At 46.4% G+C, this 14802-nt stretch overlaps 1 protein-coding gene across 1 annotated transcript in view; it reads right to left on the bottom strand.

Annotated features, from left to right (window-relative positions):
- The window catches only part of CACNA1H (calcium voltage-gated channel subunit alpha1 H), a 257431-nt gene that overhangs the window by 24458 nt on the left and 218171 nt on the right, over nucleotides 1–14802 (bottom strand). Inside the window, exons 21-27 of the mRNA XM_075719023.1 lie at nucleotides 14459–14585; nucleotides 13716–13841; nucleotides 12916–13005; nucleotides 11852–12065; nucleotides 3707–3858; nucleotides 1628–1737; nucleotides 343–476 (exon numbers count right to left, since the gene is read on the bottom strand). Of these exons, the coding sequence (XP_075575138.1) occupies nucleotides 343–476; nucleotides 1628–1737; nucleotides 3707–3858; nucleotides 11852–12065; nucleotides 12916–13005; nucleotides 13716–13841; nucleotides 14459–14585 (953 nt within the window). The remainder of the gene's footprint in view (nucleotides 1–342; nucleotides 477–1627; nucleotides 1738–3706; nucleotides 3859–11851; nucleotides 12066–12915; nucleotides 13006–13715; nucleotides 13842–14458; nucleotides 14586–14802) is intronic.

Genomic DNA, 14802 nt, shown 5'->3' with positions numbered 1-14802 from the left:
CCAGCATGCCCTAGCAGGAAAATGGGAGAGTGATGGGGAGACACTTCATCGGTGAAGAGCATCATCTCAAGCTCTGATCCTCCTTTCTCCACCACTTCCTGCTCTTGCCTGGTATCAGTATAAGAGGTCTGTGCTCCCAGGCTGGAATTAGAGACCAATCTAAGATGCCACTGGAAACACTAATGAAACCCCACCTAGCTTGTCTCTGAATTGACATTTTGCAGCCTCATCACCTAACCGTTCTCAAGTCGAACCGAAACAGCAGGACTAGAAGAACAAATGGCCAAACCATTTTTTGATGTGTCTGGAGGGATGGCTGGAGACCTACGGTGCAGGCCGTACCTCTTGCTATTCTCAGCACGCGCATGATGCGTATTATTGTGGGATTGATGGGCAACGCAGCATTCATCTCAATTTCCTCCAGCGTGATTCCCACAATTGACAAGAGAACTATGGCCAAATCCAGCTGATTCCACCTAACAGACAAAGAGAGGAAGGACAAAGAAATAAAAATCACACATGGACAGACACCCAAGAGGAGAAAATTACCTATTAATCACAATCGCAAGCAAATCCCAAATGCCTCCCCTTTCTCATATCAGGACCCGTGATCTTCTGTGTGGTACAAAATCAACTCACTGCCTCTGGCACAGACAGCCCCTGAGCCACAAGCTGCGGCAGGCTGTGACTGGGAAGTGTCCCTGCCTACTTCCCAGTCCCTGTCGTCCCCCTGCTCTCCACTTGGAGCCACTCCCAGGGACAAGGTACTAGGCTAGAGGGACCTTAGATGTGATGCAATACAGCTGCTCCCACGTTATGTCACCTGTCTCTTGAATGACTCCACTTGAGTATCTTCATTGATTTATAGCCTAACACTTGTAGCGTGGTGGCCTTCCACACCAGGACTAGAAAGACAGTAAGATGTGAAGAAACTCAGTGACTTTCCTACGCAATTTCCCTCATAAGTAATATTGTTCGTAGCAGCTTCCAACCTCTCAGTCAGGATAAATGAGGAAAACAAGTTAATTTTGTGGAAAATTGTTCAGTCTTACCCCGCTACCCAGCAAGTTGCCAGACCATGATGTGCTCTCACACACATTTGCTTCTGGCTAAATGTGAGGCAGAATAAGATCCAGTGGTCTCTGCAGCTGGGATCTGAAGGCAGTGGGGCTGAACACAACTACCTCTGTCTTTGCCAGAGGCTTTACAAAGCCAGCGGTCTACCAAAGGACTGGCTTGGACCACAAAGGAGACTTGTTCTGAGGAGCTCTGTGACCTTACGTTGCCAAAACTACTCTTTTGAGGACTGGATTGATGCCACCAGGTTGTTTCTGACCTCGAAGCTGAGCTGGCCAGACCTGGTGGAGAGGCAGATACTGGGGGGAAAGAATGTATCTAGAATTTTGTAGCATTTCCTGCATTCCTTCTGAAAAGCAGTACCAGCAGTTCTTAAACTTTTTAGTTCCTACGCTATGAAGTCTGCACCCATGGAGAAACAGCCCTTTGCTCTTCCTTGCACACAGCATGTAGTACTATCATAGTGACGCTACATTTACCCAGCGTCTGGCTTTGAAATTGGGTCAATACAGCTCTAGCCCAAATACACAGGAGTTTAAAATACTCTCACCTGTCCTTAAAGAACCTTCGAAAACCAAATGCCACCAACTTCAGAACTGCCTCGAACACGAAAACTATGGTGAACACATAGTTGCAGTACTTCAGGGCTTCATCCAGGGACTGAAAAGAGAGACGCCAGTTAGCCCAGCCCAAGCAATCCTTTCCTAGAGCCCCTGCAGAGGGACTGGCAGGCACAAGGGTGGCACAGGCACAGAGATGTAAGAAGTCAAGGCATAACAGCTTGCAGAGCTTAGCTACAAAACAGCACTAAATCACGCAGCAAAACTCAAATAAAGTATTAGACACTGATGCAAACAAAAACCTCATAAGCGCTAATACTAGTTGTGCTAAAAATGTCAAGAGCCATCAATCCTCCAACTTCAGTGGATAAATTGTTCAGCTGGGTCAGAGAGAAAATTTTACCCCTTCTCCATCTACTAAAGTTTACTTCTTCAGATCTGCCTAGCTATTGGGTAGAATAAAAGACTTGATGGATCATTTCTTTATTCCAGTGTGGCAATCCTTAGGACAATAGCTTTGCTTAAAACACTCAGAAAAATAAATAACGTTGGAGATGGATTAAATCTTGCCTTCTGAAAAATGTTACATCTCTAGAGCTGGGCAAAGTATGTCCATATTTGGTGCAATGTTCATGCTCTCTATAGAGCTGCTCTCGGAAGTCAGGAATCTGCAGTGTTTATACTTTAAGATGATGAGTGTTTATAATGGATTTCATTGGAGCTGTAGGCCAACAATAGCAAAAGAATCTTGCTGGGACCTTAAAATAGATAGTTGCAGAGCGAAACAGCTCTTTGGTTGGGTAGGGATTTGGGGAGAGGAGGGAGGGGAATTAAGTTAAATGTAGCATAGGTCTCTTACAATGAAAAAAATGATAACAGTGAACATCAAAACAGACACAACTGGAAATAAAATGCAATAGAGGAGTCTGCAAAGCAATGTCTGCTTTGTTGACAGAGGAAGCCTCAGGCCACAGGAAAGCTCTCCTCATCACATTTCTGTGATGACTGTGCTTTGCTGACCCCAGATAATGTGGGATGACCATGCACTGATTTTTTGGGAACAAGAGCTGAAGGTTTATCAGGTGTTGGCATTCCTCAATGCACTACTATCCCTATTTTCATTCCAGTGCCTAAAATAAAATGGCAACTTAAAAGAATGTGGCACAATTTACTATTTCATCTGAAGCACACTGCCTGAGCCTGAATGCTCGTGTCATTTGTGATGGTTTGCATTCAGATTTACATCCCTGTGTTTTACATGAATGTAAACCAAGCGTAAATAAGACCTAATCTGGATAAATAACATTTACATGTGAAACAAAGGCTGCTATGCAAAGGAATTACAGGGGCAGAACAGCACACAGTCAGCTGGCGTAAAATACACACACGTTACTCTGTGGCTTGGTGCCCCTCTGGCTTAGCTTCCAGGAGGTGTTTGCAGGTTACCTGGCAGACCGTGCAACACTAGAAAAGTAAACACTAAGCCTAGAGCTCCGTCAATGATAAAGTGATGGAAGATTAATATATGCGGCAAATGGACAGGCTATATGATTTATGCCGAGGGTTTTCTTGGGAAAGAAGGATTTTATGACACATAAAGAAGGGCTGTACTTAAGAGTTGGTTTATTCTAAATCCACTGAGGAAAAGAAACGTTGCTCTGCATGCATTAACTTTATGTTTATATCTGTTAATGGAATATTCTAAAACTCTGGCTTGTTTTACAGTCTGAGGGTCAGTCACGTCTAGGGATCAGGAGAGGAAATATTTGGACTGGTCTTTCCCTAGTAAAAGTTTAGTTCACTCTCCATTAGCCTTATTCTCTGGTTTTTATGCAAGAGCAGGGAAATCAAACTTTTGGCTGAGGCAAGTGACTCCCAAATGCTAGAGCTGGCCTAGAGTTAGGCGGATTGCAATGGTGAGCCTGGAGCCTGCCGAGGCTTTCAAACAGGGAATGGTCCCAGGGGTGCAGGGCTGGCTGCAGACCTCACTGGAAACAGCGTATGGTCCTCAGGTCCTCTGCTCCCCCATGCTGCTGTGTTTCATGGCCGACACGACGGGTGGCTCTTACCTTTGGCTGGTTGTAGTGCTCCATTGACATAGTGATGACATTGACCCCGATGATGAACGTGATGAAGAGGTCGAGATAGTGGCTGGTGCAGAGGGTGTGAATGTACTTCCGTGCTGGGGAATAGTCAGCATAGTAAGGCCTGCGCTGGGCTTCTGCAGAAGAAGACAAAGAAAAGCAGCGTAATGAATGCAGGCCCTGCCACATGGTTGGCAGCCATCACACTGTGGCTTGCGGGTTGTGTCTCACGCACCCCCGGATGCAGGGCGAAGCCCTTGGGAGAATTGATGTAAGCAAGCCACATGAAATAGCCAAGTGCTTCTTCCTAGCAGCGAGGCCTTCAAGAACCGTAGTGGGGTTATCACACTGAGCCAAACCTCTTGTGCCTGCAGAAGGGACCTCCATAGCTTTGACAACCAGGTCCGTTCTCCTTCCAAGTGTGCTCTGTTCTTACTGCTCTGTCTCAGGCTAGAGGACAAGCTCTTCACTTAATGGGACTCTTGTCCCAAACCAGGAAGGGTAAGAAGCAGGATGGAAACGAGACCCGAAGCCAACAGAAAAGCTTCAAACCCAGAAAAGCTTCAACTTTTCTGGAGAGGAAGGGCTGAGGGCCCGTCTCAGGGGTCTGGACTCTGATATGCATCTCTCCTAATCCCGCTGATGGCAGGCATGTTCCACGTAAAAGAAGAACATAACCTGAGCTCAGGTTCTGTGACAGAAGCTTTTGGTGTGTTTGGTCTAAAGAAACCATAGCAATGCCTGTGGCAAAGGAGGACACATGCGTTAGGGTTAGTAGCACACAGGAGAGCATCAACAGCAATGGCGTGGGGCACTCAGCATTCATCTTGACAAAGACTGTCAGCACAAGCTCCTCTGGAAATATAAGAACAAGGACATGGTTGCATCTAAAAAACCATTCAGGCTATGATCACATTAATTTTATATCTCTGCCTCTGGTCATGACTCCTCCTTTCTTCTCTTTGAAATGGGGAAATTTCTGCATATGCCCAAGGTCCCGGGGCTGTTCCAAGGAGAGTGTTTGGACACTGCCCTGTGACTGAGTTGTATTTACTGCGTGTGTCTCTCTTAAATTAGACCATGACCACAAGATGGCTGTGGGCACTCGGATGGAGTCGAATTCTTTTCAAACTTCAGAAATGTAAATATTCAAAGAGTGTACTTAAGGCCAAAGTCAGCATTACTGTAGATTTTGTAAGTGGAAGAGACATGTTAGGTCATACCAAGTCAGAGCAGGATTGTTCTTAATAGAGAGGGATTTTTTTTTCGCAAATGTTTTGGCAAATTCAGCTTTAAATGCATGAGGAGCTGGGAAAAAGGAGTTGCCTCACCTTAAAAACAGGGAAGGAAATAGGTTCAAAAGTACTCAGTGACCCCCCGAAATACATTTTCCACTCCTCTCATCTTGCTAATATCTTTCAGATGGAGTGACTCTTGACATGTGTGTGGGGGTTTTGGTAGTGCAACTGATGCCAGATTAGAGTCCAAAACCCTAAAATAAATTGGATAAAGGGAAACTGAATCTGTTGCTCTCTTTCAACTACTATTTTTTTCTGGTAGTTAAAAGTGGAGTGGAGGCATTTGAAAAACATTTCCTTCTGACTGGGGTCACCTAGACTTATTTTTTCTGCTAATGGGTGTGGAAAAACAAGATGAAAGCAAACACAATTGTTTTTTAATACATTTTTCTGTTGCTTTTACGTGCCTTAGTCCTACCAGTCATCTTGGACTGGTATGGCTGTCTTTGCTACTGAGCTCAGCTAATCTGGTGTGTCTAAAAGATAATAATAAAAACATTGCAGTATAATATTTATTTAAGTCTGTACAATGTGCTTTCATGTGTATTCAGGATTACGACATACTTTTTCTTCCTGTTTTTTTTTTTTTAAATTTTTGGAATTGTCGTCTTGGGAATGCAAAAAAATCAGCTTGTTGTGAGGTCTGAGAATACCCCAAACAGTCAAACGTTCTATTAAGGGACTATTTATTAATGACTAATGGTTGATTAATGGATCTCAGAAGAACATCAGCAGTGATGGGCAGCATGTGAATACACCGACTACCAGCACATATGGAAAACAGGCTGTAGGTGATGGCAACTACCCTCTAACCTGCCCAAATGCAGCCATTGATTAACTATTCAGTAAAAGATCAGGTATTTATTACATTTTATGAACTATTTATATAATTCTAAAGCATAATCCCAAGAAGACACTTCCACAGTAAAGCTGCTGAATAGAAAACTTCCTAGGCTGCCTGTCAGCAACACAGCTCTCTTTTTACATGTGCTGGCTACACAAATAGCATGGAGAAACCACCCAGCCATAAAGGTGGGTCTGTTTTATGGCATGCAAGTGTCTCAGAGCTCTGTCTGTACCCTCGGTCAGTGCTCAGTGCTGGCTATGCCTGGTCAGCTGGTTGCTTGGAGAACCGGGATAGGTTTAACTTGACCTGGGATGAGGGAGCTCTAGGAAATGCCTTACTCATTTGGGATGTACTACATCCCTGAAGCCAGGTTAACAGATGAAAAAGAACCTTCTTGAGGGGGGACACATACAAGGACAGTCTGGGATAGAGTTGACAATGCTTCAAAACACATGCAACAACACTGTCATGCTCAGTGCAGTAACCCATGCAATGTCCATTAGAGGAGATACTGCTCATGCGAGGCCAACGGTAGTGAGCAGGGGTGTGCAGGAAGGACAGGCCAGCGTCTGCTCTCGGTGATGCTAGTGTTGTGTCAGGACAATCCCATGAAGGCAGAGGGGTTGCAGCAGGGTAAAAGCAGTGAGAGATCAGCCACACAGCTTCACTGCAGCTCCTACCCCCTCCGAGCAGGAGGGATGCTGCGTTTCAGAGCTCCAAGGCTCCCAGCTCTGCTGGGTCACTGTTCATTCCCGGTCCCTTTAGGAACAGGAGTTTTACGTCAGTCAACAGCACAGCAAGTGGCTCTGACCTCCTTTCGGTTCAGACACACATTTTTAGCTCTTCGTGAGAATATACTACCGTTATTCTCCCCAGTTTGGGTGTAAGTGGTCACTGCACGCACCTACTGCTACAGCCTGCTCGACCAGAGACGTGGGGTCTGCAGGAGAACCTGTATGAGGAGAACAGCGGACCATGGGGATGTGGGCACAGCAAACGGGGAAGATCTAATGCATCATTAATTACAGTAGGCAAAATGCAAGCTGTGCCTGGTTTCTCCAGGGAAATGGTTTCTGGGATGAGACTCCAATCAGCCAACTAGCAGACTTACATCAAACACAGACAAGTATCCCTGCAGCTGACGGTTTGAATTGGTGGAAACGCAGGAAGGAAAGGAGAAACCATCAAACATATGCAAAAGGCAAACCAAGTCCTTTCTTGCCCCCCATTTCTAGATGTTGGCTAATGCTTGAACCTCACCTCTCTGAAGAGTATTTAAACTTCTTTGCTTGTGATTCTGCTGACATGAAAATTAATGAAGCACTGTCTCCTAGCTTAAAAGCATTTAGGTTGGCATTACAATTGCTAGCTACGGCTCCTTCATTATTCTCCTCTGCATGAAACATTAGAAAGCCCTAATGGGTTTATATGCATGCTTGGCACAGAGTAGCTCTATACCTGCAGCTGCCTGGAAAAATAAGCAAGACGGTTTGATAATTCCCTAGTTAGAAATACTAAACACTCAGATACGTGGTGCCCAAAATTTTAGTTACAGCTCAAATGTTTCTGCTGGATACAGAGATGGCAGTGGCATTGAGAGGATGGACTAATTTAAATACCATTGTGTGCTGCCCACGGTTGCTCACCCCTAGAGAGAAAGGCTCACAGTCAGTGCTCTGAAAGGCATCTCTGCTGGGTCTTAGAACAAAACCGGCTTCTTCCTTCTACAGTGCCCAGACGCTCAGCTCTGTGTTGGGAAATGCCTCAGAGAAACACAGCTGTGGCCATGCTCCTCTCGTACAGAGTGGAAATCAGGAAAAAGCATTTGCCTTTGTTCTCAGTTTTTGGGGTCTTCCCAGGGACCAGTGACTCGGTGACGCTACCGAAAGGCACTCTGCTCCCCAGCTAGGGCCTCTCCCAGGCTGTCTCAGGCATTTCCAGCTTTTCCAGCGTTGCCTGCACTGCTTTCGGTGCACAGTGTCACCCAGACCCCCCTTGCAGCCTTTGAAGCCCAGGGTACTGCCTGCGCTTGACCCGACATTGCGCTCTGCTCAGCGGGCCAGCGGCTGCTGGCTTCACAGCAGATGCACATGGGTTGGATTTGGCCCTGTATCCTGAACGCAGAGGAGATCAAGCCGATCCATGTGGTTTTAATCAAAAACTTTAATCTGGGGAGGCTGCTTTCAGTCTGTGTCTTCCGAGGACCTCATTAAAAGGTTAGGAGCTGTAGGATTATTAAATTACACTACACTTATTTACATAGTAGATATAGTGGATGGAGGTAGTGACTGCGTCAGAAAAATATTCTAGTTTATCTTGAATTTTTACCTTCACATGAAAAAGTACGTTGTGCAGTTCTGCCTTTAAAACCACATCAAATGCATTTATACGATGTATTCAACCTCTTTCCTCATGTGAGCAGAGTTAACCGGCAAACCCAGTGCCTTCTTTCCATGCTGGCCCTGGCCTCAGCTGAGTTTATTGCAGCCCGGTCGTGAAGGCTGCAGTGCCTTGCTGTTGTGTTGGGTCCATGAGCTCCGTTGCCGGTGCCTCGCCTTGAGTGATGCTTGTCACAGGAGCACAGAGAGTCAAGGCACGCTGACAAGGGGCGTGGGGTGTCACCCTGTCCCAATCCCTTCACGGAAGTGGCCCTCAGATGGGAAACAAGAAACTTTTTGGAAAGGTCTGAGGTGGTATCTGACAGCAGCGGTGTGGGTTGAGAGGGACCTTCCTGCCAGACTCCAGAAAGGCCTGAAAAGTACCCCCAAAACCAGAGACGTGATGATTCCCCATCCCACCTGCATGGGGTCTGATGAAAGAGCTGTGTCCTGCTGCAGGGCTGTGTCCTCCACGGAGCAATCCCTCTGCCAGGCTCATAGCTCTGCACACAGGGTCCAAAATCCTGGACCCAGCCTGCAGAGCCTGGGATTTGTACCCAGGGCCTGCTTGGATGGGACCGTCCCGGCACTGATAAGCTGAGGCTTAACCCATTTCCAGGCCTGAGCGCAAGCCTACTATGGCTCAATGGTGCGTTTCTGTGTGTGTAGGTACCTACAGATGCCCAAAGACCTCAATACACAGAAACACACACAGGGTTGCTACACACAGAGGACATTACAGACAGGAGACAGGACACACAGACAAGATGCCAGGCAGACAGGGCGAGTCCAGATGGACGGGCGTTGCTCAGGTAGTACATCTGTTAGCTATGATGGATTTTACTCTTGTTAACAGCCCTAATTCCTCCTCCCCTTATGGTCTCTTCAGGCCAAATACTAGAAACGGCAACTGAAGTAAAAGCAGGGCGCTCTGCTAGGGTTCCCAATGCAGCCTCCTGGCTCCTCCGCAGAATCACTGGTCTCCTGTGCCCATCCTGCCCTGTGGGGACTGGCCTCTCACCCGCTCCTCCGCACGGGTGAGACACACGGTGCTGGGGCATGTAGAAAGCTGGCCAGCCCGCCGTCCCCGTGCAGCATCCTGTGCCTGCACGTGCACACAGACTCTCCCCCACAGAGACCCTGCCACGCACGGCACCAACCACATCTCACATCTTTCTGAGTCTGCCACATTTTTTCACCAAATCCATCATCTTCTAAATTACCCAGGAGGTGAAAACTCCTCCCATTTAAATTAAAAAAAAAACCAAAACATTAAAATGTAAATAGTAATCTTCCAAAATGTGTATCAGGTATTTGATTTCACCTTGCTAACAACTCACATTTGGATGCCAAGCTGTCCATGCTGCACAGAAGCAGGTAGGAGACCCCAGAGCCAGACGATCTGAGGTAACCTCCTGGAAGCCCAGCACATGGCCAAACGTTTAGCCTCTCGGTTGCTATATTGGACTTGATCGCCTTCCAGAAAGCTGTCCTCCTCCCTGCGCGCTCTCAGTGAAATGTTACATCCCACATCTGTGCAATGCCCGGGTCTGCAGTCTGAAATATCTCCTTGACTTTATCCTTCAAGATAGCTGGATAAAGAGGGGCTGTGGAACAGCGTCCATCACTTTGACAGGGACTGGCTCTTTTCGGTGTCTAAGCAGCGAGCCACAGACAGGCTTGTAATAAGATTTGCTTACTAATCAGGAACAGCAACTGGCTGTCGTTAAGGTACCCCTCCTTACCTGTGCCCCAATCTATTTTCTCTAAGGATGCTTAATGTTCCTTGTAAATAAGCTTTTTTGCATATAAACTTTGAGTTTATCTGTACGTCTTCTTGGGTCAGTACATTGGGGCAGAAATACTGCACAAGTAGGAGGACTCTTAAAAGCCAGAAACTGATTTCTCTTGTGCTGGAAATGCTGCCTTCAGGATTTCCACTTTTAATCCTAGCTGGAACCTCAAACTCAAAAACCGAAACAGGAAAAGGGAAATGAAATTGCATTTGAACTCTTCTCAATCTCTGAAGAGATTCAACGCCTGTTTGCAGCTGGCTAGTTTGATCTAGAGTTCATTTTAACCCAGCTACTTAACTCACAACTAGCTAAAATGAAATGGGCTTGGCCTTCACTGTGGTGTCAGGTCAGGCTGTCATTAAGGTCCTGTGGAGACCACGGTGCAGACATTTAGTGCCGAGGTCTCCCACGGCTCTAACAGAGGACCACAAGAGCAGGAGAGGAGCTGCGCGGGATACAGCTGCCTGCGTTCTGACTCAAGCCTGGATGGATGGAGGACATTGGCTGGGGTTTCTACCAGCGAAGCCTCTGACTGCTCTGTCCTGAGAGCCAGGCAAAAGACTATTCGATCTAACTGCAGTTTTTCCAGCTGAAAATGGATACCTGTGGCTTGATGTTTGGGAGACAACTAGCCGTTTGTCACAATGAGATACTAGGTCCTTACAGGAGATTACACAGGGCAGCACAGTGCTAGGCAAAGAGCCACAGGACTGCTGCAGCCAGCAGGGCCAGAAGCACTCAAGCCTTATCCCTGACTAAGCTCATCTTGGATCACAGTGGCCAAGCCATGTTCCCTCACTTACTTCTAAAATATGCTTGCCAGCATCTACTGCAGGCTATCCCTGTTCACTAAACTGGCTGGGAAGGTGGTGTGGCTGGTTTCCTGGCAGTTTCCCTGGGAATACCCACCAGCTCCTATAGGCAGCTTGTCCCTGGTGGAGCCTGCCAAGGAGCAGTGGAGGTGAGAATTAATAAATGAGAATCCCTGGGAAGGTTTGGGTCAGGAAAGGAGCACAAGCTCAGGTGGTTTTTCTGGTCTGGTTTGATGGTCCCTACTAGATCCACTAAGAAGCAGATTTCAGCTAAAGGCCTTCTGTTGCACCCTAACGGCCCGGCATCTGGCCAGTATTTCCACTGTTTGCAAGGATAAACTGAGCCCCAGCATGTTGCTCAGCAGCAAAGGGCTCCCCCAGCCTGAGATGGGGCAAGCATCTCTTGTAATGGACATCTTCCAGAGAATAAATTTCTTGACAGCCCCCTCTTGGGGCTCCATTCCTCTCCCCAGGGCTGTCGGTGTGTTCATGCCCTCATGCAGCATGTTTGTGGCATGCGGGGCCATGCGCTAGGACTCTAAAAAGCATCGCAATTATTTTGTCTAAGAAAAGAATTAATAAATCAAACCACCACCGTCATCAGATGCAAGCGGCACATTAAGCCAGAGGGCTACCCTCGGGACTGGCCTTCACGCACACAGAAAGCATTGCAGCTGTCTACTCACTGCATCCCTCTCTCACATCGCACACTCCCACTCGGTGTTTGAGACACCTTTGCCTTGCAGAGCGTGACAGAGGACTCTGCTTGGAGGAGGATTTTCTCCCCAGCAGCCAAGTAAACAGGTAACGCTTTACACCAGGCTTGTAGAGGACAATTCCAGAGTGTTGGCAACCCAAGACTTAAGGTACCGCCAAAGAGGTAACGAAGCAAAACAGCATCTTGAATCCCATGGAAACAAAACCAAAGGAAAATGAAAGTCTTGCTTTGGGAGCAGGCAGGGCTCAGAAAGATTTTGGTTTGTAATGCAGTCTACCGACCAGACAGGTATATCTCCTTACTCCTGCGCTTTTTCTCCAAGCGTCTCAGCCGCTTCTCCTCCCGACGCCGGGCCTCCTCTGCCTCCTGGTGTTGTCGGCACTTGTGAAAGTTCTCCACCACCACCCCCACAAACATGTTGAGCACGAAGAAGCTGACGATGAGCAGGAAGGAGATGAAGTAGAGAAGCATCCAAGGGTTATGGTTCTGGATGGGCTGGTGGGGTGGGGAATTAAAAAACAAGAGAGAAGTGGCATACACAAGATGTGTATAAGTCAGGATATTGGGCACTCTGCAGCAACAAGACAGCACAGTACGCTTTTGTGGGGAGGAGGAGAGGGCTGGGAGGAGCTAGGAGATTTTTCCCAAAACAGTTTCCTCTCATTCACTTTCTCACCAACTAGAATTTTACTTTTGTTGTAAAACTCGTCCTAGCCTCCGTAAGTTGGCTTACAGGATTTAATTATTTTGGCATTTATTTCATACAGCTTAAGATAAATCTCAGTGGATGTGCATCATCCCACCTGCAAGATCATTTTAGTTAAAGAGAGGCGCCAGCTTTTTTTTTTTTTTTTTTGAGATATGGGCTCATGGTTAATGTTTCTCAGTTGTTACAAGATCTTCAGAAGCAGGGGAAAATTAAGTACAAAGTGTTACTGTAGTTACGATGGGGTACTACTCCTCTAAGACTCTTGACTTTCCTTTGCAAATGCCACATAACACACAAACTTAACAATGACTCTCTCACAACACTCCTGGTTGTTTCCCATCTTGTGTGAGTTTGCTGTTATTCATCCTGCCTTCCGTGAAGCCACAGTGCAATTGCATGTGTGGCCCTCCTCAAGTACCATCATTCTAATTAAAAACCCCATCAGTGCTTGTTTGTGTACTACATGGGGCACAGCCACTGTAAAAGCCACTCAGTGGAGAATGGAAAACCCAATGGGCAGTCAGGACCTCAAGAAGGTCCTATAGCTCTGCTCCTGCCTGGGACTTCAAAAACACCAGAGTCACCCAGGCACGAGCCTTCTGAGAGCAACACGTCTGGACTCCACAGTACATTTACCTGTTGGTCAATACCCACAGCATCCAAGCCATCGTACATGATGTTCACCCAGCCATCTTTGGAGGAGAGGACAAACAAGGACATGAGGGCCTATAAGAAAACAAACAAACAGAAAAGATTGGTCTTGCATTTTAATGCCCAGAAAAGAAACTAACAACAGACAAAACCAATCCACAGCTCATAACTCATCATCTGGCCTGGCAGTGGTGGAGAAATGCAAAATATTGTGGCTTGCTTTTAGCTATATCCATATCTGGCTTAAAAGTGAGCAAACTATGGTCATTAATGCTCCTTTTCCCTCACATATAGGCTGACTTTTGTTCAGATGCATCAGGCTTTCTGGTCACCAAAGCATGATTAAAAATCAATGTCAGGCTGGCCCAATGTCATGGGGTTTTAAAAAGCAAGAATATATCCCAGCTCCTACTATGGGCTGTCTTGCTTTTCAGCCAGTATAAAGCACTGTATTTTTTTCATTTGCAAACATAACAGCTAGAAGTCAAGACACTAGAGGTGACAGTTGAGGTCCATACATGAGGGACTGCATACAAAAGCAGTGGCTTTAAGACAACACTCTCCTAAAAACAAGGAATTGTATAACCCTAGGAAGTCCGGCTGCAAGAGATCAAGAGGTGACCTGACCCATTTTTACTCAGTTAGGGTTGCTTCTGATAGATGAATGCCTACGTCGTTCTTGGAAACTTCCTATGACAGAGGTTCCACACCCTCCTCAAAGAATACATTTTAAGTGCTCACCCATTAAAAACTGGTACAGAAAATGCCCGCAATGAGGACTTTACCTGTCCCAAATTGTCAAAATTGTACTTCCGCCGAACCCATTTGTAGCGGGCGTTAGTGCAGTCGGTCTTCGTAGTGATGTTTTTTACATCAGGACCATCACAGTAGTAGAACTTGCCTTTAAAAAGCTGTATTTGAGAAGCAACAAAAAAAGAAAAAAACAAAAAGGAAGCAGCTTTGAAAAGTCTGGTCCCTGAATTATCTTTCTTTCCCCTAGAAGACTTGTTTGCCAAACTCAAATTCCTTTCCTTTCAGCTCAGACACCTGTCTTAACACACATGGCAGGAAAACACCTCTGGTGAAACTTCAGGCCCTGAGACATCATTGTGTATTGCCTCAGACACAGAACGAAGGTGATCCTGCAGGCCTGCCCTGCCTTGTTGGGAGGATGACAATCTCCCCTCTGAGGAAGAGATATTATATACATCCTAGTACACAGAGCCAGGAGGGATCTTGGGAATCTGTCTTTTTCTTCCCCTACCCTCAGGCAGGCTTAGCCGGTGCTGTATTGTTCATCAGGGAGGTCTACTATTCTAATCCTGAGAACCTGCCAATGAGCAGATGCCAACCCCACCCCAGAGAATTTCTTCTAAGGCCTGCCTCTTCTTCCCTAACATCTAACTGAAATCTTCCTTTGGAGAGATTTAAGCTCATTACTTCTACCTTCACACCAGGTGGTGAGAAAAACAGCTTCTCTTTTTGCAGCAGTCACTTACAGATGGCTGTGGTGAGGGAAATACTCTACCTGGACCCCTAAAATCCCAAAGATAATGAAGAAAGCACAGCAGATGAGAACAATATTCCCGATAGGCCTCAAGGAGGAGATCAAGGTTTCTACTACCAGCTTCAGACCTGGGGCTCTGCTGATGACTCTGGAAAAAAATGGCAAAACAATAAAGCTTTTAATTTTTATGCATGCCCTGTTATTATGTGGTTGCTTTTCCTCCTCTGCTTGGGCTGCAGTAAAGCTAACACAACCCTCTTCTACCTGCAGGCAGCATTCAGAGATGATTAGTGACTTATTTGGACAACCAGAACATTCACAGTCAGATGGAATTAATTGACAATTAGATGGAATTAAAAAAGTGT

Source organism: Pelecanus crispus, chromosome 11, assembly GCF_030463565.1.
Source record: "Pelecanus crispus isolate bPelCri1 chromosome 11, bPelCri1.pri, whole genome shotgun sequence".
NCBI classification, from domain to species: Eukaryota; Metazoa; Chordata; class Aves; order Pelecaniformes; family Pelecanidae; genus Pelecanus; species Pelecanus crispus.
The sequence above is the reverse complement of the archived record's forward strand: the minus strand, read 5'-3'. Positions and strand labels throughout refer to the sequence as shown.